At 36.4% G+C, this 26,553-nt stretch overlaps 1 protein-coding gene across 1 annotated transcript; it reads left to right on the top strand.

The window, feature by feature from the left end:
* Positions 1–21,816: 21,816 nt before the first annotated feature.
* LOC104456964 (methylcrotonoyl-CoA carboxylase subunit alpha, mitochondrial) lies at positions 21,817–26,336 on the top strand. Its single transcript, XM_039299713.1, is given in 10 exon segments — positions 21,817–21,908; positions 21,989–22,048; positions 23,121–23,213; positions 23,295–23,406; positions 23,898–23,999; positions 24,197–24,333; positions 24,626–24,851; positions 24,969–25,135; positions 25,310–25,429; positions 26,244–26,336. Coding segments are annotated over 8 exon segments (981 nt in total). The 5' UTR covers positions 21,817–21,908; positions 21,989–22,048; positions 23,121–23,189.
* The last annotated feature ends 217 nt before the right edge of the window (positions 26,337–26,553 follow it).

The following is a 26,553-nucleotide window of genomic DNA, read 5'->3' as shown; positions in this document are numbered from 1 at the left end:
GGTTTTGAAGTTATGACACTTAAGTGTCCGTCGTCAAGATTAAGACTTGTGGTGGACTTCTGCCATCTGCCTGAACGAATAGACTCAAATTGACTTTTCTCCAAAGGTTTTGTAAATATGTCCGTCAACTGATTCTTTGAGTCAATGAATTGAATCAAGACTATTCTATTTTGAACATGGTCTCTAATAAAGTGATGTCGAATTTCTATATGCTTTACTCTTGAATAAAGAATTTGATTTTTGGTGAGATTAATCGCGCTTGTGTTGTCACATTTGATCTCAGTGCATGAATCTTCGATTCCAAATTCTCTTAGTTGTTGTTTTATCCATAAGATTTGAGAACAATAACTTCCAAGAGTCACATACTCTTTGTTAAAAGAGTTACAAGATTACTTTTGTTTCATTGAAAACCAAGATACTGTTCTGTTACCAAGCAATTGACAAGTGCCTGAGGTGCTCTTTCTATCAACTCTGCATCCTGTTAAATCTGCGTCTGAGTATCCAAAGAGAGTAAAGTCTCATTTTTTAAGATACCAAAGACCCAAATTAGAGGTTGTTGCAACATATTTGATAATGCGTTTTGCAGCACTTAGATGAGATTCCTTGGGATTTGATTGAAATCTGGAACAAATGCAAACATTAAACAAAATGTCAGGTCTAAAAGCGGTAAGATAAAGAAGTAAACTAATGATACTCCTGTAGAGCTTCTGGTCAACTTTTTTTCCTCCTTCATCTTTGTCCAGCTTCAAAGAACTTGACATTGGTATATCAGTCTTTTTGCAATTCTCCAAATCGAACTTTTTAACAAGTTCTTTAGCATATTTTTCTTGGTGAATGAAGGTCCCTTCCTTCAATTGTTTTACTTGTAGTCCGAGAAAGAATGATAGTTCACCTATCATGCTCATCTCAAATTCATCCTGCATAGACTTAGATAATTTCTTGCACAGATTTTCGTTAGGTGATCGAAAAATAATATTATCAATATAGATTTGAACAAGTAAAAAGTTTTTACTTTCTCTTTTGATAAACAAAGTAGTGTCTACTTTACCTTTAACAAAACCATTTTGGATTAAAAACTTACTTAACCTGGTGTACCAAGATCGAGGTGCTTGCTTTAAATCATATAGCGCATTTTTCAGTCTAAATACAGAGTCTAATTTCCTTGGGTCTTCAAAATCGGGAGGTTGTTCCACATAGACTTCCTTTTGGATAAAACCATTTAGGAATGCACTTTTTACGTCCATTTGGAATAAACTAGAATTCTTATAACAAGCAAAAGTAAGTAATAATCTAATTGCTTCTAACTTTGCTACTGGTGCGTAAGTCTCATCATAGTCTATCTCTTCTTCTTGCGTATATCATTTGGCTACAAGTCTTGCTTTGTTCCTTATAACTTTTCCTTTTTCGTCCATTTTATTCCTGAAAACCCATTTAGCTCCAATAACAGATTTACTTTTTGGTTTAGGAATCAGTTCCTAGACATCGTTAATACTGAATTGCCTAAGTTCTTCTTGCATAGCTTCAATCCAGCTTTCATCAGATAAAGCTTCTTCTATGCTTTTGGGTTCTATTTAAAAAATAAGAGCCACGACGCTAGACTCTTCATGCCTTTTGGATCTTGTACGAATCCCTTCATCAATGTCACCAATAATAAGTTCTTTGGGATGACCAGACTTGTGCTTCCAATTGCTAGTTGGTCTGACAGACTGCTAATCTTTTTCTTCATTTGATTCTTTAACGTTCGTTCGTTGTTGACCTTCTGAAGTCTGAGCTGCTTTTGGGGATTTAGATTTTGTAGAGTCTGAAGCAGGTTCAGATTCTTCAGGTTGAGTCTGGATCGATTGATTTTGTATAAGGTCTTGAAATTTGACATTCATCGATTCCTCCACAAATTGAGTCTTTTTGTTGTATACTCTATAAGCTTTGCCAGTGGTTGAATATCCCAAGAAGATTCCTTCGTCTGTTTTCCCAACACACATGGTGTGCATAATTTAGATTTTTGGTATGTTAGGTTAGGTAGTCCACGAACAAGCTTCTTTGAAGAGATCTTGGCTATTTGCTTCATGTTAATATGGCCAAGTTTTCGATGCCAGAGATTAGCTTCCTCTTGAATTGAAATTAGACATTGGGATTTTTTTGATTTGATATCCAAGAAATATATATATTCCCATGTTTTCGCCCCGTGAAAGTCTGAGAGGAGTCTTTCTTGGTTCCTGAATATATTCCTTCTTGAAAATTGATTTTGAAACCTGTGTCGCACAGTTGACTGATACTCAGCAAGTTGTAGTTGAGTCCTTCCACTAAGGAAACGTTGTTGATTGTGAGACTTCCAATCTTTACTGTTCCGCATCCGACAATTCTTCCATTGCTATTTTCACCAAAAGAAACTTTTCCACCATTAACTTGCATAAACTTTATGAAACAACTTGAGTCTCCTGTCATATGTCTTGAGCATCTACTATCCAAGTACCATTTGACCTTTTTCTTAATAGTGACCTACATTTAAAAAAGAAACTCAAGCTTTCTTTGGTACCTATACTTTTTTGGGTCCAATGGAGGTAGTGCAATATACGATCTTTGCCCAAACCTTCTTAATAGGTCTCCAAACCATAGACATTCTTTCTTAAAATGTTTTGAGCTGTTGCACTTAGAACATTTAAGAGCATTATGGCCAACGGGTTTTACAAAGACTTTTTGAAAATGATTTTTATAAAAGTCTTTTGTAGGTCTTTGTTTGATCATTTCCTTTACTTTTGGAAAATCTATTAGAGGGATGGTTTCAGCAGTCATTCCCAAGCCTAATTTGTTAAAGTAAGGTCTCTATGCTGAAATAATATTTTCCAATTTCTCAGATCCAATAGAAAACCTTTTTGAAATGCTTGAAATATCATTTTTCAAAAGTGTATTTTCTTTTGAAAGAGAGTCTGCATTTTCTTTCAAAGTAATAAAACTTTTATCTAAATTTTCGAACTTTTCTTTCCATACAATCTTCTGTTGCTTCAGTGTAGAATTTTCCCTTTTTAGCTCGGAAATCCTCTTGAGAGAGGTTTTGAGACTAAGACACAGTTCTTCAATATATTTAGAGACTTTAGTATAAATTTTCAAATTACTTACCTCGACATCACTATCCGAATCTGAGTCTGTATCCATCTCAGAGTCTGAATCTGATTCTGATTGTGCCATTAGACAAATATTAGTATAATCATTATCACTCTCTTCACATTCGGTATCACTTCAAGTTTCTGCTTTGAGTGTCTTTTTGTATTTTTCAGCTTTTCCTTTCTTTTTCTTCAGCAAGGGACAGTTGGGTCTGATGTGTCCATTTTTCTTGCATTTAAAACAAATCACATCTTTATTGGATTCATCATCATCAACTGATTTATTTTGAAACTTTTGAGAGCTTTGTTTCTTACAATTGAATCTTCTTCCCTTTTTGTTCAGTTTTCTAAACCTTATTATCATGAGAGTAAGCTCTTCATTGTCCATATCGTCTTCAGAATCTGTAATATCAGAATCATCATTAGATTTTAAAGCAATTGATTTTTTACCTTTGGGATCTTCATCTTCATTGATTTGCTCCACTTCATAAGATTGAAGAGTGTCAACCAATTCGTCAACGGAGAGTAGCATTATCCTTTGTGTCTCCCTTATCGAGGTCTTTACGTGATTCCAATATTTGGAAAGACCACGCAGCAGTTTATTAACCTTCATGCGTCTTAAGATTGGTTGGCCTTGATATTCAAGACCATTCACGATTTCTGTAAAACGACTAAACATGTTAGTGATAGATTCTCCTGATTTCATCTTAAAGGCTTCATATTGACCGAGTAGAATATTGATTCTGGTTTCTTTCACTCGATCGATTCCTTCATAGGTGATGTGCAACATATCCCAAACTTCTTTAGCAGTTTCATAAGAAGATATTATGTTATATTCAGTAAGAGATAATGCACAATATAAGAAATAAATTGCTTTTGCATCAAGAGCTTGTCTCTTGGTTATCTCTTCTTGAGTCATTTCGCTAGTCTCAACAGCTTCTTTTCCCCTTTCTGAGACTGTTGTAGCTTTAGGAATGATTCTTTTGTCTATCACATCACATTCCAGAGGATCTTTTGATCTTAGGAATGCCTTCATCTTGTTTTTCCATATGTTGTATTCCTTTCCATCAAAATAAGGCGGTCCGGTGTTGCTTTACCCTTCAACCAAACCTGGAGCTAACATACTAGCCATGGATCGTTAATCTGAAGTAAGAACACTTCAATTTAAATGAGTACACAGGCTCTGATACCAATTGAAAGTGCTAGTACGTACACCTAGATGGGGGTGAATAGGTGCGCAAACAAATTTTCCAAAATATAGTGTAGAATTTTACTTTTAACCTGAGTCTGTTTAATAGTAGACTTTGAAGAGGAAATTAGACTCTAACAATCAAAAAGAGTTACGAACAAAGTAAAAAATTTCAGGGAAGAGAATAAGAACACAAGGTTTATAGTGGTTCGGCTTAAACCAAGCCTACGTCCACTCTCCCACACTAACAGCCCACCGGCTGGATTTCACTGTGAATCAAAAGAGTCGTTACAGTATCACGTCCTTGATTCCACAGTGTAGAGATTCTGCTACACTTCCTTAAGGTCTCACAAGAATCTAAACTCTCTTTTGAGTACAAATTTACGCTCAACAATTGAATCAGCAAAGAACAACGAGTTTCAGACTTTGGAATTTATCTATCGCGCACACACTCAAATAACTAGAGCGTCTTCCTTATATATTCCTCCATGCCTTCATAACCGTTGGCACCTTCCAAAGGAGTTCTTCCAATCTACCCGTTGGATGGAATCAATTAGGGAGATCTCAAGTTACTCAAGGAATGTGATGATAGCCCACCAATCATGCTCGCCCACACAATCAGGATCTAGGTTTCCATAAGTAGAACCTTCAGTAAACTTTGCCATTCAACGGATCCAAGTTACCCGAATTAATTTCAAAACGAATAATAGATCTTGAGATGCTATCTTTAGCCATGAGATCTTCTTCAGCTGCTCGAATCAAATTTTTAAAGAAATACTCGATTCTGGATAAGTCTTCTTCGATGGTATAGAAACTGTCAATGAGGGTAGTCTTTAAATGCGGTTCGACGATCTTCAAACTTTGATGAGAGAGTTTGCAAGTCTTGAGACTAGACTCGATGGAAATGTTTTGTCAGCTTCAAAACAAATAAGGAAGTTTTCTCCAACAATATGTTCGACATGAAATAGTCTTTGAAATTTGTGATTATAGGTCAATTTTCGCACCCGAAATTCGACTTGCAACCGTTTGAAAAATCGACAATCCAATCTCACGCTCAAGATTCGATTTGCGATTTATTTAAAATTGGCCAACTCGATCTCATGCGCGAGATATGGTTCGTCAATTTGGATATCAATATTGTCTTGCTCTAATTTGTTGCCATGTCGTTTAAGTTGATCTTATTTTTGGTAAAAAAAAAAATCAAAAAATGTGAGTTAGATTAGGTTTATTTCTTGTTTTAGGGTTTGCATATTTAGAATGGGAATTTTATTTTGAATTTCAAAAATCAAAATCAAAAATCAAAAATTAAAAAATCAAATCAATCAATTTCTTCTTACCTTTCACCAAAAAAAAAAAATCAATCAATTTAGGTTGCTAGTTTGTTAACTTAGGTTGCATGCTTAATTATTTGATACTTTTTAATTTCTAAATTAATAAAAAAACACAAAAAAAGTCATAATGCATATGTCATGTAGAATTATGGCATTATTTGTACATCATTGCATATTAGGGTAAAATCGCATGTTTCATTTTAAGTTTAAATTGATTTTTAGATAGATTGCATCATAGGTTAGAGATTGCTAAGTTAAGATAATATCTTAGTTTAAATTAGGGTTTAGCCCGACCTAATCCTTAATATAAGTTGGATAGAATCTTAATCTAGCTAGGTAATTTTGGCATTTTTCTAATTTCGAAATTTCATGGAAAATACAAAAATAATATCTTAGAATAAATCAATTTCTTTATTTAGGACAGATTGCATTTTATTTATGTCATATAATTAGGTCATATGGCCATGTCATATTATTTCATGTTAGATTAGTAGCATGCATTGCATATTGCACGATTTTCATTAAATAAGCAAAAACAAAAAGAAATTGCGTGTTAATTAGAAATCATATCTAGGATTGTTGATGTGAATTCTGATCTAACAATGCAGATGCTTTTGTTGCTTTGAAGTAAGTTCATGCAATTTATTTATTGCTTTCATTGGATGTTAAATTGGTGATTTGCGCACTTGCATGATCACCTCACATGTTAGGGAAATAGATTTAAAATCAATACAAACTGCTTGCAAAAATATTTTTGAAAATAAAAAGAAATGGTACTGAAATTGCATTAGAGAAGTCTAATGTAACAAGTTCCTGTACCCGAAGTCTCTGGTTCATAGGAGTAAAATAATCCTCCCATTATTTTACTTAGGTGTCTAATCGACTTATCATAAACTGATTAGTGACGACTCATGAATGAACTCCATTTGCATGTTAAGAAATTTAAACTTAAGTCCCGAGTTGGTATGGGCTTGGAAGAGCCTGAGTTAAGTTTAGGCTTAACAATCCATTAACCAAACTCTAGGTGGTTCACCCGAAAATTTGGTCGTGACAGCTTGGCGACTCCACTAAGGACTTGAGTTAATGCTCTTAGTGGATCGAGGCCAATTTTTTCTTTCATTTGAAAAAATATTTTTGTTTGGCAGCGAGGATCTCAGGTATGTCCTTAACATTTAAGGTGTTAAATGTTCTTGCAGGATGTGAGGTATAAGGGGAAGTGTTTGCTAACCTTTGTTTTGCAGGGAGGTGTAAGAATGTATGGCTTATTTTCATATACAAAGTGTTGCTTGATATAAACTGTCATGCATGCTTTGCATTTACACTACACTCTTGCACACACAACCTGCTGCCGGACCTAAGCCGCATAGGATCATCTAGGATGGTATTGAAATGAATGCCACTCTGACCGCTTGCCCGCAGTACGAGTCGCCCATCTCAATCCCGAGTTTCTTTTTTGGTGTCAAGAGTACCCACCTAGGTTTGCATGCCCGCAACCCAGGTCGGCTCTTTGATCAAGCCGGAGTCATGAGGACCCAACATAGTCCACACGCCTGTGGCTAGTCCGATCATCCTTGTGGCTTCACTTTGCTGAGTCTATCTAGAGTAGAAATCGAGCCACTTACCATGCGCATGTTTATATGATTGCCATTTATTTCCTTAGTGAAGTAAGTCTTCTATCCCTATATTATGTAATTTTACTTACTTTGTCATACTTTTAGTCCGTCTATGACAATCTAGGTTAGTCATTTGATCTAATTCATTTGTCAATTAAAAATGAAATGAGGAAATTGCCAAGCAATTAATCATTTGCAAAAAAAATTTTGAGAATTTGTTTTTAATTCATGTCTAGGAAATTTGGTCTTGCTAGGGTGTTTATCTTTATTTTCCTAGTCCATTTTTAGGAATAGCCCTTCTTGTACGAACTTTTCAAGAATAAAAGAAATGGAAAAATTGATTAGATCATTGTCATGGATTGACTTTCTAATTACACATCATGCTTACATGTTCTTGTTCATTTAATTAGGTGATTATGGAGTGATCCCACTCACCCATCCGTTTACGATCGAGAGCTAAAATGACGGATAAAAAGAGCCTATCTTGTCAAGCAAAAGTGCTGCGATGACATAAGTGCTCTATCTTCAGTGAGAAATTGTGACTCCAAGAAGAGAGCCAAGAAGACTTTTTGAATTGTCTCATTTTCCTAAAGTAGCCAAATTTGATGCCACCATGAAAAAACTAGTGACATATCTAGAGGGAAGAATATCTGACCTAAGGGGTTCACATCACAAGATCAAAGAGAGTGAAGAATTCAAGTACACATGATTCATGATTCTAAGTAGTTCGATTTCCTCATTTAATTAGGGGCATGCACCTTCCCCTGTGTGGGAATTTTTATCGCTTTTTAGGGATTGATTTTAATTTCTTCTATGCTTGAACATCACATTCCAATCAAGGTAATTCGATTGATGAATATCAATAAAATTACAAGTTTTGTTTAGAGGACATGATGGGGTACACCAAACCAGCCCGGTGACAATATCCAACAATAAATAAATAAAAACATCATCAATGGAGAAATTCTAAGGACTGGGCTTCTTCGTGCTTTCTCATCCAAAATATTCCTAAAAAAAATCATTTTTGAAGACAAGCATTAGGTTACCCTTGTTTAATTTTCTGACTCATTTACTTTATGTTTCAGAGTATTACTTTCTTGGCTCAATGAGAAAGAATCTGAAAAAGCACACCAGGGGCAAAAGCAAGAATGGAGCATTTATCAAACTGAATACCGTATTTTCAGTCTTGATTGATCAATTAGTGTGTGTGTTCCCTTTCGATAGGGGCAATCCAAGAATACCCACTACTGAGATGGTGCCTTCATGGGACAATTCTTTGAATGAATGGCCAAAATCGTGTTTATGAAAACATTTTTAAGTGTGATAAATTGTATGTTTTGAAGTCACAAAAGGTTCTCATGCTTAAATTGTCGGACTCTTCTCAAAAGAAAATTTTGATAGTGATTTTGCCTATTTAACTCACCAATTTCATATGAAGATTTGTCAAGATAGACAATTTAATGGAGTGACATTAATGTTTAAAAATGCTAAATGAGATGTGTTAAGATGATGAAAGGCAAGTTTTATCCTATACACAATCCCCTACTTATACACTTGTAAGATGAGTATAGGAAGTTTCATATTTGCAAGGTAAAGAGTTTACTTGCAAAAGGTACGACAACTGAAATGATGAGGGACAATTCATTTATCTATCCCAAACACAACATGTGATCCATTGCTTAACCACTTTGAGCCTGATACACTGGTGGAGATGTTTTTTCAAATTATCCCCATCAAGACCACCCCACATCGAGGCAAATTGGAGGTAAAATAACATCATGAGGTGAGAAAAATGAAATAAATTTTTTCTTACTCTCACTTGCATCAATCTTCAAATCGTGCTATTACATTGAACTCATATGGTAATTTAAGTGCCCTAGGATGACGAAGAGCATTTCTTTCTATATCCTATACACTTATATCATTTGCATAGCTCACTTGAGCCTGCAATTTCATTTCTTTAAAACCATTTGGTGATCATCCCCCACACTGGGGCAAGGCAAAAGGCAGATTAAGACCCTTGAAAGTTCGAGTGTCATTCAGAATATAATTGCTTGACGTATGCATTATGCACAAGAATTGAAATTAAAATAGAAACTAAGGGACATGAAAAAGCAGTGTGCCTGATAAAAGTAAGGCTAGTGCCCATGAAAAAGAAGGGAAGAAAAAAAATGAATGAGAGCTAAGGGCATGAAAAAGCAGTGTGCCTGGTTAGAGCAAGGCCAATATCCATAGATGAAAAAAAAAAAGAGTCAAGATAGGGACTATCGACTGAAAAAATGTTGTATCTCCAATGGAGCAATACTCAAGAACTCAAATGCCGAGTTTTTACAATCAATGGGGCACTTCATGAAGACAATCCCTGATTGTGAAAAAGAAAACTAGTGGTAATGCCAAGATGATCAACAACTCTCACCCTTTACACATATTTTGAGCCTACTGATCCTTTTATTTCTCAACCCAAGAGCCCAGCCTACGTTACATCCCTTGCAAAGTCTCTTCTGATTATGACACTTGAATTAGCGTAGGAGTTCACATGTTTTAAGCATCGCTTGAAGAAGTGCGAGCAAGATTATTTTTTTCTCATTTTGCAGGGTTCTTGACTTGTAAACCCAAAGATAATTACATAATTATTCTTTCAATTGCCTTGACTTAATGAGTCCCTTTGTTAAGTCATTGACCAAGCCCACATTACGGTCCCTATTAAAAACCTCTTAGACTAGTAAGGTCGTACTACTTGTGAGAATATTCAGACCCTTGTTGGTATGCTGATAGTGAGATGGAGTGATTCTCCTCAAATAGCCATTCTGAATGAGAGTGATTGAAAGTCCTTTCTAATTGAAAGTTTCTCATTTAGTATTTTTGAGAAATCCATGTCATTAGCAACAATTCCCTCCAATGGAAATTTGGGTGATGCAAATATGGTAAAATTATTATGCATAAACCTTGATTGAATTAATGAAAATCTCACTGAACTTCGAAATGTGCATTTTAAAGTAGCTCAGATTGTCTACCTCTTTGATGAATGCATATCAATTTTTGCTCTAATTGTTGGAGAAAACTTCCCTGTGTGTTTTGAAGATGACAAAACGTTTCCATCAGTCTATTCTGAAGACTTGTAGACTCTTTAGTCAAAGTCTGAAGACTACCGAACCGCCACACTCAAGATTCAAAGTCTATCCTCATTGATAATTTCTAGACCGTCGAAGAAGACTTCTCCAGAATTGAGTATCTTGTTAAGGATTTGATTCTATCGACTAAAGAAGATCTCTCGACTGGAGATAACATCTTGGAATCTGTTATTCGTTTTGATTTCAATTCGGGTAATTTAAGTCCGTTGATTGGCGAAGCATACTTAGAATGTTCTACTTATGAAAACCTAGATCATGATTGTATGAGCAAGCGAGATTTGTGGGCTATTGTCATATTCCTTAAATAACTCAAAATCTCCCTAATTGATTCTGTCAAACGGGTAGATTGGAAGAACTCCTTTGGTAAGTGCCAACGGGTATGAAGGCATGGAGGAGTATATAAGGAAGTCGTTTCAGTTATTCGAGTGTGCGCAATAGAAGAATTTCAAAGTCTGAAGTTCCTTATTCTTTGTCAAATTCAATTGTTAAGCAAAAACTTGTACTCAAAAGAGCGTTTATATTTCTGTGAGACCTTGAGGAAGTGTAGCAGAATCTCTACACTGTGGAATCAAAGAAGAGCTATACTGTAACAACTCTTTTGATTTTTAGTGAAATCCAGCCGGTGGGCTGTCAGTGCGAAAGAGTGGAAGTAGGCTTGGATCAAGCTGAACCACTATAAACTTTGTATTCTTATTCTCTTCCCTAAGCTCTTTACTCCGACCGTAACAATATTTGTTTGTTAGAGTCTAATTTCATTTTCATAATTTATTGCTAAACATAATCGGTTTAAAAGTAAAATTATATTCTTTACTCTACAAAATTTGTTTTCGCACTTATTCACCCCCCTCTAGGTGCTCATATTAGCTTTCACAATTGGTATCAGAGCTTGTGTACTTATTTAAGTTGAAGTGTTTTTATTTTAGAGTTAAAGATCCATGGCTAGTATGTTGGCTCCAAGTCTGGTTTGAAGGGCAAAGCAACACCAAACCGCCATATTTTGATGGAAATGATTACAGCATATGGAAAAACAAAATGAAGGCATTCCTAAGATCAAAGGATCATCTCGAATAGGATGTGGTAGATAAAAGAATCATTCCTAAAACTGCAACAGTCTCAGAAAGAGGAAAAGAAGTTGTTGAGTCTAGTGAAATGACTTAAAAAGAGATAACCAAGAGACAAATTATTGATGCAAAAGCAATTTATTCCTTATATTGTGCATTATCACCTACTGAATATAACAGAATATCTTCTTGTGAAACAACTAAAGAAGTCTGGGATAGATTGCACATCACCTATGAAGGAACCGATCGAGTAAAAAAACCAGAATCAATATTCTGCTCAGTCATTATGAAGCATTCAAGATGAAACCAGGAGAATCTATCACTAACTTGTTTAGTCATTTTACAGAAATCGTGAATGGTCTTGAATATCAAGGTCAACCAATCTCTGAACCTATGAAGGTTAACAAGTTACTGCATGGACTTTCCAAGGATTTGAATCACGTAAAGACTTCAATAAGGGAGACACAAAGAATCATGCCACTCTCTGTTGACGAATTGGTTGGCACTCTTCAGTCTTATAAAGTGGAGCAAATCAACGAAAATGAAGATCCCAAAGGTAAGAAATCCATTGCGTTGAAATCTAATGATGATTTTGATGTCACAAATTCTGAAGACAATATGGACAATGAAGAGCTTGCTCTCATGATAAGAAGATTCAGAAAGCTGAATAGAAAATGAAGAAGATTCAATTCGAAGAAACAAAGTTTTCAAAAGCTACAAAATAAATCAGCTGAGGATGATGAATCCAACAAGAATGTAATATGCTTTGAATGCAAGAAAATGGATACATCGACCTAATTGTCATCTGCTGAAGAGAAAGAAAGGAAAAACTGAGAAATATCAAAAATCACTTAAAGCAAAAACTTGGAGTGATACTGAATGTGAAGAAAGTGATGATGATTATGCCAATATTTATCTAATGGCACACTCAGAATCAAAATCAGACTCTAAGACAAACTCAGACTCAGACAGTGAAATAGAGGTAAGTAATTTAAAAATTCCTGATAAAGTCTCCAAATATATTGATGAAAGTTGTCTTAGTCTCAAAACCTCTCTCAAGAGGATTTCCGAACTTAAAAGGGAAAATTCTGCACTAAAGCAACAGGAGATTGTTTGGAAAGAAAAGATCGAAAGTTTAGATAAAAATGTTATACTTTGAAAGAAAATGCAAACAATCTTTCAAAAGAAAATGCATTTTTGAAAAATGATATCTCAAGTATTTCTAAAAGATTTTCTATAGGATCTGAGAAATTAGAAAAGATTCTTTTAGCACAAAGACTTTACTTCAACAAATCAGATTTGGGAATGACTGCTGAAACCATTCTTCTAATTGATTTTCCTAAGGTAAAGGAAAGAATTAAACAAAGACCTACAAAAGATTCTTACAAAAATCATTTCCAAAAAGTTTTTATAAAATCTGTAAGCTGCAGTGCTCTTAAATGTTCTAAGTGTAACAGCTCATAACATTTTGAGAAAGAATGTCTTATGGTTTGGAAACTTGTGAGGAAGGTTTGGGCAAAGACTGTATATCACACCAACTCCATTGGACCTAAGAAAATATGGGTACCAAAGAAAGCTTGAGTTTCTTTTTTAAATGCAAGTCACTATTAAGAAAAATGTTAAATGGTACTTGGATAGTGGATACTTGAAACATATGACAGGAGACTCAAACTGCTTTATAAAGCTTATGCAAGTTAATGGTGGAAAAGTTTATTTTGGAGGATATAGCAAAGGAAGAATTGTGGGATACGGAACTGTAAAGATTGAAAGTCTCACGATTAGTAACGTTTCCTTAGTAGAAGGACTCAACTACAACTTGCTGAGTATTAGCCAACTGTGCGACACCGGTTTCAAAATCAACTTTCAAGAAGGAATATACTCATGAGCTAGTAAAGACTCCCCTCAGACTTTCACAGGGCGAAGACATGAGAATATCTATCTCTTGGATATTAAACCAGAAAAATCCTAATGTCTAATCTCAATTCAAGAGGAAGCAAATCTATGGCACAGAAAACTTGGGCACATCAACATGAAGCATATAGCCAAAATCTCAGTAAAGAAGCTTGTTCATGGACTACCCAATCTGACATACCAAAAGTCTGACCTATGCACACCATGCACATTGGGAAAACATGTAAGAAATTCATTCAAACCAATAAATCAAGTATCCACTAATCATGTACTGCAGCTATTACACATGGATCTCTTTGGACCAATCAAAACTCAGAGCATTGGAGGTAAGAAATACTGCCTAGTAATTGTGGATGATTATCCACGATTCACTTTGGTATATTTCCTAGCAAGTAAGTCCAAAACATTTTCTTATTTTATAAAATTTGCTAAGAAAATTCAAAATGAGAAAGGGTATGTTATTTCCAATATACGGACAGACCATGGAGGTAAGTTTGAAAATCAAGACTTTGCTAAATTCTGTGATAAATCTGGTTTTCAGCATGTATTCTCTTCTCCTTATACTCCATAGCATAATGGAGTTGTGGAAAGAAAGAATAGATCTTTGCAAGAAATGGCTAGAACTCTTATAATCGAAAGTAACATTTCTTCTCGTTTTTGGGCTGAAGCAGTTTCTACAGCATACTATATTATTAATAGAGTCTTCTTAAGGCCTATTCTAGAGAAAACTCCCTATGAGTTGTTCAAAGGAAAGAAGCCAATTGTTTCCTATTTTCATGTGTTTGGATGCAAATGTTTTATATTGAAAAATGCAAATGATCGAATTGGTAAGTTTAAAGAAAAATCAGATGAAGGCATCTTCCTTGGATATTCAACCACCAGCAAAACCTACAAAGTATACAACAAAAAGACTCAATTTGTGGAGGAATCAATGAATGTTAAATTTCAAGACTTTATGCAAATTCAATCAATTCAGACTCAACCTGAAGAACCTGAACTTGCTCCAAACTCTACAAAGTCTAAATCTACAGAAACAGCTCAGACTTCAGAAGATCGGCAACAAATGATCGTTCAAGAATCAAATGAAGAAAATGATCAACAGTCTAACAAATTAACCAGCAACTGAAAGCACAAATCTAATCACCCTAAAGAACTCATTATTGGTGACATTAATGAGAGAATTCATACAAGATCCAAAAGGCGTGAAGAGTCTAGTGCCGTGGTTCTTATTTCTAAAATAGAACCCAAGAGCATAGAAAAAGCTTTAACTGATGAAAGCTAGATTGAAGCTATGCAAGAAGAACTCAGGCAATTCAGTATCAATGATGTTTGGGAATTGACTCCTAAACCGAAAGGTAAATCTATCATTGGAGCTAAATGGGTTTTCAGGAACAAGATGAATGAGAAAGGAAAAGTCGTAAGGAGCAAAGCAAGACTTATGGCCAAAGGATATACGTAAGAAGAAGGGATAGACTATGATGAGACCTACGCACCAGTAGCAAGATTAAAAGCAATTAGATTATTACTTGCTTTTGCTTGTTATAAAAATTTCAGGTTATTCCAAATGGACGTTAAAAGTGCTTTCCTAAATGGGTTTATCCAAGAGGAGATCTATGTAGAGCAACCTCCCGGTTTTGAAGACCCAAGGAAACCAAACTCTGTATTCAGATTAAAAAAATGCGCTATATGGTCTAAAGCAAGCACCTCGAGCTTGGTACGATAGACTAAGTAAGTTTTTAATCCAAAATAGCTTTGTTAAAGGTAAAGTAGATACTACACTGTTTATCAAAAGAGAAAGCAAACATTTCTTGCTTATTCAAATCTATGTTGATGATATAATTTTTGGATCTCTTAATAAAAATCTGTGCAATAAATTCTCTAAGACTATGCAGGATGAGTTTGAAATGAGCATGATGGGTGAACTATCCTTCTTTCTCGGACTTCAAGTAAAACAATTGAAGGAGGAAATTTTCATTCATCAAGAAAAATATGCTAAAGAACTTGTGAAAAAGTTTGGCTTGGAGAATTACAAAAAGTTTGACATACCAATGTCAAGTTCCTTGAAGCTGGAAAAAAATGAAGGAGGAAAGAAAGTTGACCAGAAGCTATACAGGAGTATCATTGGTTCACTTCTTTATTTTACTGCTTCTAGACCTGACATTCTGTTAAGTGTTTGTATTTGTGCCAGATTTCAATCAGATCCCAAAGAATCTCATTTAAGTGCTGCAAAACGCATCATCAAATACGTTGCATCCACTTCAAATTTAGGTCTTTGGTATCCTAAAGAATGAGACTTTACTCTTCTTGGATATTCAAAAGCAGACCTAGCGGGATGCGAGTTGATAGGAAGAGCACCTCGGGCACTTGTTAATTGCTTGGGAACAAGACAAGTATCTTGGTTTTCGAGGAAGCAAAGATCGTAGCTCTTTCTACAGCGAAGCAAAATATGTGGCTCTTGGAAGTTGTTGTTCACAAATTCTGTGGATAAAACAACAACTAAGAGACTTTGGAATTGAAGATTCATGCACTGAGATAAAATGTGACAACACCAGTGCAATCAATCTCACCAAGAATCCAATTCTTCACTTAAGAGCAAAGCATATAGAGATTCGACATCATTTCATTAGAGATCATGTTCAAAATAGAGAAATCTCGATTCAGTTTATTGACTCAAAGAATCAACTAGCGGATATCTTCACAAAGCCTTTGGAGAAAAGTCAATTTGAGCTTATTCGTTCCTGCATGAATATCTTAAAGTCGAAGAAGTTCAGACTCAGGGATAAAAGTCTAATGATATTCAGACTCAGAAGATGAAGATCAACAACTGTAAGTTATTTTCATTTTTAGAAATTTATCTCTCGGATAAAATCTCAAAAAGGTACGATTATCTATTAATCTATAATTGATTGATCTCAAAAGGTACGATCATCTCCTAGTTTTCGTGATTATTGCAATCATTCCTCTTCAAAAAAAGGGGTTATTTTTTAAAAGACAGTTATCTATTTTTCAAAAAGGCAGTTATTTTTTAAAAGGCATTTTCTATTTTTTTTCCTTTTTACATCGTTTCGTATGCCTCTTTTCGATCGCTTTATATACGATCGTCTTTCTCAAAACCCTAAAAGTACAGACCTTCGTTTTCTTACTTTTACTCTCTAGTTTAATCTTCCAAGTTCTCACCTTTATCGGGAATCGAGTTTGGAATCTCTCAAAAACTGTGAGAATGGCATCCCAGAGAAAGTCTTCAAGGATTGCGAACAATGGACCACAGCAAATGTGTGAGGGTCCTACACATTTTGACCTCACCGAGAAAGAAGAATCTCCGAGACAAGAACAGAGCCCACAACATTCTCAACAGCGTCAATCTCCTTAAGCTAGACTTCAAGGCAGTGTTCGTAGATCGAAGGAATAAATCATTGAAGGTGCAAAACCATAAGATCTCAAAAGCCCGCTTTTATCTATAAGCTTTACTCTGCTTTGAAAAGGGGAGGGACTCCCTTGAAATATATCGATGAATTTTTGAAAGATAAAGGGTATCGAAATGAAACCCACTTTTTGCGGACAATGGAACGATTGGAGATTGCTCCTGCAGGGTCAGCAGATCGAGCATTTGTGAATATTCCTAATGATCCATGTGTTGGAGGTCTTATTCAGCCTGATGGAAATGATGATGAAAAAATGTACACTCAATTCAAGCCTAGAATGGGTGTTGCGGTGAATGTTCGAAGCAAAAGGACGGATTTGTTTCGCTTGGATGAACACAGGCGACTTTACTCTAAGTTGCTAAAAGGAGGGGTGATCAATCCGAGGAGTGTAGACTTTGATTTTTTTGATTCTGTGAATGTGAAGTTGAGAGAGAAATTCACTAAACTTCAGCTTGAGCAATTTTGTTCTGAGACGACTGAGGCATATCCATAACTTACTGCTTACTTCTATTCTAATCTCAGTTTCTTGGATGCGAATAGATTTTCGTTTAGTATTCGAGACCAGGACTATGTTGTTGACATGGACACATTGGCGGATGTGATTAGAGTGGAGCGAGGGGCTTTCCAATCGATTAGTGTGTCCGTTGGTCATACGACAGTAGAGCTTGTTCGGGATGGAATGGCTGAAGGAAGAATTTCGTACTTGAGGATGAATGCCTCTAGCATTTTGCTTCACAAGATTGTGATCAATTGCCTCAGACCCAAGTCAACCTTGAAGACAGACGTCTCTAACTTAGAAGCAAAGTTAATGTATGCCATCAACGCTGGAAAAAAAATTCTCTCTACCTCACACAATCATGTTTCACATGTACGGAACAAAGGCGAAAGACAGAGGGCAACTTCCTTACTTAGGGCTTATTACAAAGCTTTTCAGACGTTTCAATATTCAGCTTCCCAGGATTTTGTGTGTTCGATCATGTGATCACATGGTAGTTGGACTGAAAATGGTTTCTAAAATGCGTTTGAAAGAGTTGGACAAAGCTTTTGAGCAATTGAAAGAGAAAACCCCTGTCAAGTCACACCAAGGTTCTTAAATGGCAAAGCGAAAAGGGAAGGAGCCCATGACAGCTCCATCCAAGAAAAGAAGAGCACTCATTCTGGAGGATGAAGAGGATGAGGACGATGTTACCATTTCTGCTCTTACACTAAGAAATCTTCAAAGTGTTGTTCCAGAGACTGAGGAGAGAGAGGATCAAGACAGAGATGATGAAGAAGAAAAGAGTGAGAGAGAGAATCAATGCAAAAAGAAGCAGAGGAAGAAAGAATTGTAGAATAATAAGAAGGTAGAGGTGAACAGGCAGAAACAAAGCATGAAGCGTACTTCTCACCTCCCGAGGGCATTAAAATAAGGGGAGTTCTGAGAAAAGAGGTACATCTTCAACCGCTGAAGGTGTTAGTCGCTCACTTGCAGATTCAGAAGACATCTATGCTTCTTAATTTCCAGAGCAAGGTCATGAGGTTTCATCGCCAAATTTGAGTGATCATGCTAGCTTGCCATCATCTGCAAATACTCCTACTAATCATGCATAAGCTAGTACTCAGACTGAAAATTCAGGAGACTTTCGTAGAATTCTTGATGTTCTTATGGAAATGTGATGACAGATTTATGCCCTAGGATGCGAAGTTCAGAACTTGTAGAATGTAGGTCAAGCCTCTTCAGGTTCCTTGCATGATCAAATTCACGCCCTTGCTCTTCAAGTTCAAGGAAATGCCAAGGGTGAAGATGTGGCTCAACTGAAGGAGAATTTGAAGAAGCTGGAAGGGATTGCCCAATCAATGGAAGATTTTCAGCTCATTCGTGTTCCTAGGCATCCATGATTCCATTATCTTTTTATTTCTACCTTTTTATAAAAAAAAATGCTAACAAAAGGGGGGAGAGATGGTGCGGATTTGAAAAACTTGACTTTTGTTTACTTTTTGAATGACTTTTGTTTGGTTGTTTGGCTGTGACTGGATTCAGTTTGGGTTGTTTGATCATTTGGTTATTCTAAGTACTATTGGTATTTCATGGAAAAGATAGTTGTTTATTTACAGGACTAACCTTTTTTTCTGTGGATGCAGATTCAATGCTGTCTTTTCTAAGTCAATTATCTTTGTGAGATATCCATGTTTGTTTGAGTATTGTTTTGCAGGTCAAAAATATCCAAATCTGCAGGAAAGTTTTGTCATCATAAAAAATGGGGAGATTGTTGGAGAAAACTTCCTTGTGCGTTTTGAAGATGACAAAACGTTTCCATCAGTCTAGTTTGAAGACTTGCAGACTCTTTAGTCAAAGTCTGAAAACTGCCGAACCGCCAGACTCAAGATTTAAAGTCTATCCTCGTTGACAGTTTCTAGACCGTCGAAGAAGACTTCTCCAGAACTGAGTATTTTGTTAAGGATTTGATTCTATTGACTGAAGAAGATCTCTCAGTTGGAGATAGCATCTTGGAATTTATTATTCATTTTGATTTCAATTCGGGTAATTTAGATCTGTTGATTGGTGAAGTATACTTGGAATGTTTTACTTATAGAAACCTAGATCCCGATTGTATGGGCGAGCATGATTGGTGGGCTATCGTCATATTCCTTAAATAACTCGAAATCTCCATAATGGATTCTATCCAACGGGTAGATTGGAAGAACTCCTTTAGTAAGTGTCAACGGGTATGAAGGCATGGAGAAGTATATAACAATATTTGTTTGTTAGAGTTTAATTTCCTTTTCATAATCTATTGCTAAACAGAATCGGTTTAAAAGTAAAATTATATTCTTTACTCTACAAAATTTGTTTTCGCATCTATTCACCCCCTCTAGGTGCTCGTACTAGCTTTCACACTAACCACGTATGACAAGTAATATTTCCTTGAAGACCGAGTAATACTTGACATTCAAGTTGCTCCTTGAAGCCTTGAGATTCAGCATGCTTTCGGCCTAGAGTCCCTTTTACTGAACCGACGTGCTTTCGTAGTCCGGAGTTCCTGACTTGGTGTGCTTTTGTAGCCCAAAGTCCCTTTTATCGAACCGGAGTGCTTTCATAGCCCGAATTTCTTTTATCGACCTAACGTGCTTTCATAGCCTAGAGTCATTTTTATCGACATGGTATGCTTCTGTAGCCTAGAGTTACCTCATTGATTTGGCTTTATAGGAGACATATCCCCTAGGAGCAGAGATGTTACCAGGTAAGTATATCTCCATACCTTAAATACTTGTCATTGCACAGGTATTCCCTTTCAAGTATACCGACACTCAATTGAGTTGTCCTCTAAAGATTTTTCTCCAGATTCAATCTGATTAAGGCGATCGAAGAAAGGTTCGGATCCTAGTTAAATGATCTCTGTTGCAAGATTAGGCGACCAAAGAAAGGTTCGGGTCGTAGCCAAGCAAAACCTCAATTTAGGCGACCGTAGAATGGTACGGGTCCTAGACAACATCTATTTCCCCATTCAGGCGACTGTAGAATGGTAAGGGTCTTGGAAAATCATTTTTTTTCATCGAGGCGACCGTAGAATGGTACGGATCTTAGACAACATTCAGGCAACCGTAGAATGGTACAGGTCTTGGAAAATCATTTTTTTTTTTCGTTGAGGCGACTATAGAATGGTACGAGTCTTAGACAACATTCAGGTGACTGTAGAATGGTACGAGTCGTAGACAACGCCTATTTCCCCATTCAGGCAACCATAGAATGGTACGAGTCCTAAACACAACCAAACACTGCCATACTGGGCAACCGTAGAAAGGTACAGGTCCTAGGAAAGCAATCTCTTTACAAAGCCATGTTACTATTCTGGACGACCATAGAAAGGTACGGGTCCTAGACATGTAACACTGACTATCTTGAATTACTCTACCCTCATTGAAGATAAGATATTCCAGGTAGGCTCTTTTGACATCTCAGTCTGGATCTGGATGTCTTAATTCTTTTCGTTAAACATTTCACTATGGATGCGAATGCTTTTTTTATCTTTCTCGTTATACCTTTGTCTGAATCTAGGTATTTCGAGTTCAAAATTCTTGACATCTCAGTCTGGATCTGGATATCTTAATTATTTTCGTTTAAATATTTCACTCTGGATGTGAATGTTTTTTCGACCTTTCTCGTTATATCTTAGTATGGATCTAGGTATTTCAAGCACAAAATCTTGACATCTCAGTTTAGATCTATATGTCTTAATTCTTTCCGTTAAACATTTCACTTTGGATGTGAATGTTTTTCGAGCTTTCTCGTTATACCTTAGTCTGGATCTAGGTATTTTGAGTTTAAAAATCTTGACATCTCAGTCTGGATTTGGATGTCTCAATTCTTTTCGTTAAACATTTCACTTTGGATGTGAATGTTCTTCTTAGTCTCGATGTCCCAATTTATTACATGTTAGACTCTTCAAGCAACCTGAGTGAAAACTGAGTACTTGTCAAATAAATGGGTACTTGTGCCTGGGTATCATGGTGATGAATAGGACATCGACTTTATGAGGTCGGAAGCAAAGAAGATAGGTTATCCCATTTTGATAAAACCAACACATGGAGGTGGGGGGAAGGTATGTTTTTTTCTCTGTCGAAAAGATCACCGATATATCTAATGTTCTTAGAGATCTAGAGTTTGACATCATATCCAAATGCATTTAGCTTTCCCTTACTTTTCGTTTTCCTTGAGGCTGTTAGTATCTCACAACTTATTCTTCATATATATATAGGTTATGAGGATTGTTCAAAGTGCAAATGAAAGAGCACAACATGAGGCTGCTGCTTCTTTTGGCGTAGACAAGATCTTACTGGAGAAATATATCACAAGACTGAGACATATAGAAGTCCAGCTACCTATAATGCCGATAAAACAAAAAGTATTTAAACAGAATGCACTTGTTCTCTATGTCAGTCATGTCCTTGAACCCAAGTGGTCTCTTGTTTATCTGAATTTTTATATCCAGCGCAACATATCAATCTGTTTGAACTTGCCTGATTGATGTTTATGAATATGTGGTGACCAGCTAAATTGTTTCTCTTATTGTTTTAGATATTTGGAGACAAGTATGGAAATGTACTCTACTTAAATGAGAGAGATTGCAGTGTACAAAGAAGACATCAGAAGATTATTGAAGAAGCTCCTGCTGTAAGAACTGCATTTTGATTCTAATCTTGGTTTTCACAATTTGGAACTGCTAGACTATAATGAGAGTGCCACTAGTGCAGCCAAATGTTACTAGTGACTTCCGCATCCACTTGGGTCAAGCTGCTGTTTCTGCAGCCAAGGTACCATATCTGAATTGATTAGAAGCTGTATTATATTGTAAAACGCGCACCATTAGATTGACTATATTACCTTAGCAAGCTGTTTTCTCTCAATGCCCTTTTGCAAGCAAAGGACTACAATTGAGGTAACTATTCAGTTCAGAATATAGTCTATAAAATATCTAATATATATGGTCAGAAGAATCACAAGTTGACTGAATTGGCAAAATACAGTGTATATTTGTCACCGACAACATATTTACTTGCAAAATAGGCATACATTAGACAATGAGGTAGTAGAACAAAGAAGAGCACCATGTGCCAATATGGAGCTAGGCACCGGAATCTGCATTGTACTGAGAAATTCTGTCTTTATAGCTTCGTTGTCTGCTCAGTATAAAAGTGGTCTTAGATGGACTTAGGGGATTAACCTTCGTAGTCTTTTTTTATTTTAGTACTATTGCCTTTTGTCTAGGCGCCAGTACAACAGCTCTTGCCTTATCTCTTGCCATTCATGTGTATGCCATAAACTTCGAGGAAGTGTCCTAACCTTAGCAGCAAATTTCACTGTTGTTATCATTTACTTCGTTTCTCCTTTGATCGGACTTAAAATTGGCTTTGCCCAAGTCTAGGGATAATCGTTGGCTTTCATGACAGTACAGACTCGCTGCTGCTGAAATTCAGGGTCCAACTAAATGATTCCGGATATATAGATTCCATTTTGACAAAGGTCCCCTACCACAGGTTATTGATGTTTGGTGCAAATGAGATTTGTCCCTCCTATCATTGTGAGTCCTGCATGTAAGTCAATAGTTTTGATTTCTTGTGTTTGTGTGGACCAGGAACTGTTCTTTTCTGAGTGCATGAGTTTATTGATGAACTTTTGGTCTTTGGATCCACCAAAGCCAAAGTTCCATTTTCTTGTTTAGCTCACCATACAAAGATCATGTGACTAATGGATTGCATATATGGTTGCTGAATGTTGATCTTGGTTAGTTATCTGTCTTCTTTAGTCATGATTCTGATGAACTGCTTAATAGATTTTTGTAATTTCTTGGAATATTGAGGCAAAGTATCTTTACAAAATGTGAAGGCAGTAAATTATCACAATGCTGACACTGTGGAGTTCATAGTTGATACTGCTTCTGGCCAATTTTACTTCATGGAGATGAATACCCGTCTACAGGTGCTTTGATGATTCTTTCTAATTTTTAAACTTACATCACAGATGGAATCTTTCTAAAGTTTGTTTTGTATTCTCTGCCAGGTTGAGCATCCTGTGACTGAGATGATTGTCGGTCAAGACCTTGTTGAGTGGCAAATTCGTGTTGCCAATGGTGAACCCCTTCCCATTGATCAGTCAGAGGTTCCATTGTTAGGTCTGTGATTTTTCCTGTGAAGTCATAGCAAAGTACTTCCTACATGTTCTCTGGATACGTGTTCATTATCAACTTGTGATGATGTAGTTGAACACTAGATGACCTGTGCAATGCACTTTTGATAATGGGCCTGTGCATGTGTGTGAGCGCGTGCAGGCACATGTGTTCAGAGATTTAATTATGGAGATATATATAAAATACGGCCCTCTTCCGCTTTTTCATTTGGAGGGGTTGCAGGTAGGTAAGGGTTGCAGGGAAGAAAAAGTAGTTTATTTCTAAGTGAAATGTTCATTATGTTTTTCTTTTGAGTGGCCTATTATATGGTAGCATTTTACCATTTGGTTGTTGGCAAGTAGAAGTACAACTGGCTTAGGTAAATGGTTTAGATGTTCTCTATAAACAGTTGTCCTTCTTTTTATAACCTTTGACAAAGGAATATATATTCAGAATAATAATACATGCTATCTTCTTATTCATATTCTTGATGACAGGTCATGCATTTGAAGCCAGAATATATGAAAATGTTCCTAAAGGATTTCTTCCGGTGACTGGAGTCCTTCATCACTATCGTCCTGTTCCAGGCACATAGAGTGGTCAGTTACATCAGAGATCTAGCTAAATTTCCGTCAGATAATTTGACATTGTTCGAAGATCCGTCTTCTTCTTTTGGAATGAAGAATAATAATGCTTATAATGATTTTCCTTTAAGAAACTCTTCCCTGTCTTGTGCTTTTGAAAAGCTTTGATAGTGCTGAGTTGGCCATAATGTGCTGGATATGTCATCTGGCAGTGAAGGTTGATACTGGAGTTGAGGAAGGAGACACTGTTAGCATGCATTATGGTCCTATGATTGCGAAGCTTGTTGTATGGGGAGAAAGCCGGAGTGCAGCACTGGTTAAACTGAAGGATAGCTTGTCAAAGTTTCAGGTATCTTTTATGAAGATATCAGTTCTTCGATGAGAGCAAAGCACTTATGATGATTCTTTTGAACTATCAAATTTATGTACATGGATTGCTAGTTTGATAGGTCTTCGGGCTTGACTAAACTTTCTTTCTTGAGTTGTCCTATGGCATTGCAAAATTAAATGAAGTGCAATGATGAAACATATCCATGACATGATGAGTGCTATCCTTCTGATGATTAATTGTTTGAGATTTCTTATCATTTCCGCCTTTAGAAGTTTCTTTTGCTTTAGTCTCAGATGATCCACTTTGACAGGTTGCAGGCCTTCCAACCAATATAAACTTTCTCAGAAAGCTTGCTAATCATTGGGCATTTGAGGATGGAAATGTGGAAACTCATTTTATTGAGCACTTTAAAGATGACCTCTTTGATGATTCCTGTCATGAAAACGAGGCATACGAGGAGGCTATATATAGTGCAGCCCTGGTTGCTGCTTGCATTTGCAATAAGGAACATTCAAATTTTAGAGAAGGTTTTCCTGGTGATTTCAATGTGCTAAGTGATTGTATTTTCTTCCATTCTTTGTTATTAATTCCTTGTAATGTGAAATTTCTCTTTGCTTTTACCCCAAAAAAAAAAAAAATTTCTCTTTGCTCAGGAGGCAATGGATTAAACTCCATATGGTACGCTGATCCCCCTTTTCGAGTCAATCACTGTGCGAAGCGTGTCTTTGAATTTAAGTGGGATAACGATTATGATAGCACTGGCTCAAAACCACCGGTGCTTTCTCTTACTTATCAGGCTGATGGGCAATATGATATCGAGGTACTTTCCCATCTGCAGTAAGTTAAATATTATAATTAACTGTAAGACCACTTTAAAAAAATATTGTGCTTCTTTGTTCCAGCATTATAGTTTATAATGAATTTTCAATTGTTACCGACAAATCGAGCATCATTTGCATAGATGAAACTCATAATGCTCTTCATCTTCTCACAGGTAGAAGGAGAAGGCACTTCCTTGGGCTTTCATGTCAAAGTGACATACCTAGGTAACCATGACTTTAGAGTTGAAGTCAATGGTGTCAGTGTTCAAGTTAGTTTAGCAACCTACGAGAAGGTATAATTCTGTTCTGACTGTACTGTCTTTTTATCTGTGCTATCTTGTGTAGTTGCATATCAAAATTCTTATCGGGGAGAAAAATCATATGCCCCAAATTAGATGGTTGTGGTGTGGTCCTGCGAGTACTTTATCTGTAAAGATTACAGTAAACCCATCATTTAAGTCTGCACCCACGATAATTGGTTCACCATGCTTTTCTTAACCATAATTTTCCAAATTTCACATTTAGTTTTCTTTTTCTTTTTCTGATACGAGCCAATCGGGAGGGCCACATTATCAATCATCTGTTGCCAAAGGAAGTTACAAGAGTAAAAGAAAATAACAAACAACACTAAGCAAGAAAATGCCATTCACTTGCAAACGAAAATTATGAATGCCCCAAATAATTTGAATATAGTATAGATGAAGAATATTCTTAATTAATCTTAGGAAGTTTTCTGAGTTTAGTTCTATCAGCATGGTCAGTAAACTTTAGTCCCAATTGTTTTCGGCATTTTAGACCATCATTAAATGCTTAAATACATGTCTGTTGAGTATATGTTTCCTTATGAAAGATTGAGTCGAGTCATACTTACTCGTACTCGACAAAACCATAAAACTCAGGGTGTTGCATCTTCATCTTCGTGGATGTACAGTTAGGTGTAATTTTTTAGTCAGCTAGTCATGACACAGTAATCCATGTGAACAAGATTGAGCTCAAATTCTAGTTGATTATCTACACTCTACTTTGGTTTATATGACTTAAGCTCCAAATCATGATCAAAGTCTGAAACTTTGTTGAGGGATGGTCAATGTCCCGTCTTACCTGTAAGATTTGGATAAGCATATGCATATCTGGCACGGGTCTAAACATCATCATTTCTGTAACAACCCAGACCCGGGGCAGTATAGAGGGACGGACTAAGATCGCCTCGGTAGTACGCGAGCGAGGCTAAGGGCATTTCTCTTGTCCCACATCGCTTAGGGGGGAGTCCTAGGAGCCTTTATAAGGCTTGGGTCCCTTAGTATGTGTGACGCGTTTTAAAGCCGTGAGGACTCAGTGTCCAAAGCGGACAATATCACATAGTGAGGCCCGGGTCGTTACAAATGGTATCAGAGCCGACTCCCGCAGTGTGTTGGGC

Source organism: Eucalyptus grandis, chromosome 8 (genome assembly GCF_016545825.1).
Source record: "Eucalyptus grandis isolate ANBG69807.140 chromosome 8, ASM1654582v1, whole genome shotgun sequence".
Classification (NCBI taxonomy): Eukaryota; Viridiplantae; Streptophyta; class Magnoliopsida; order Myrtales; family Myrtaceae; genus Eucalyptus; species Eucalyptus grandis.
Note: the sequence above shows the minus strand (reverse complement) of the source record. Positions and strands in the feature narration are given on the sequence as shown.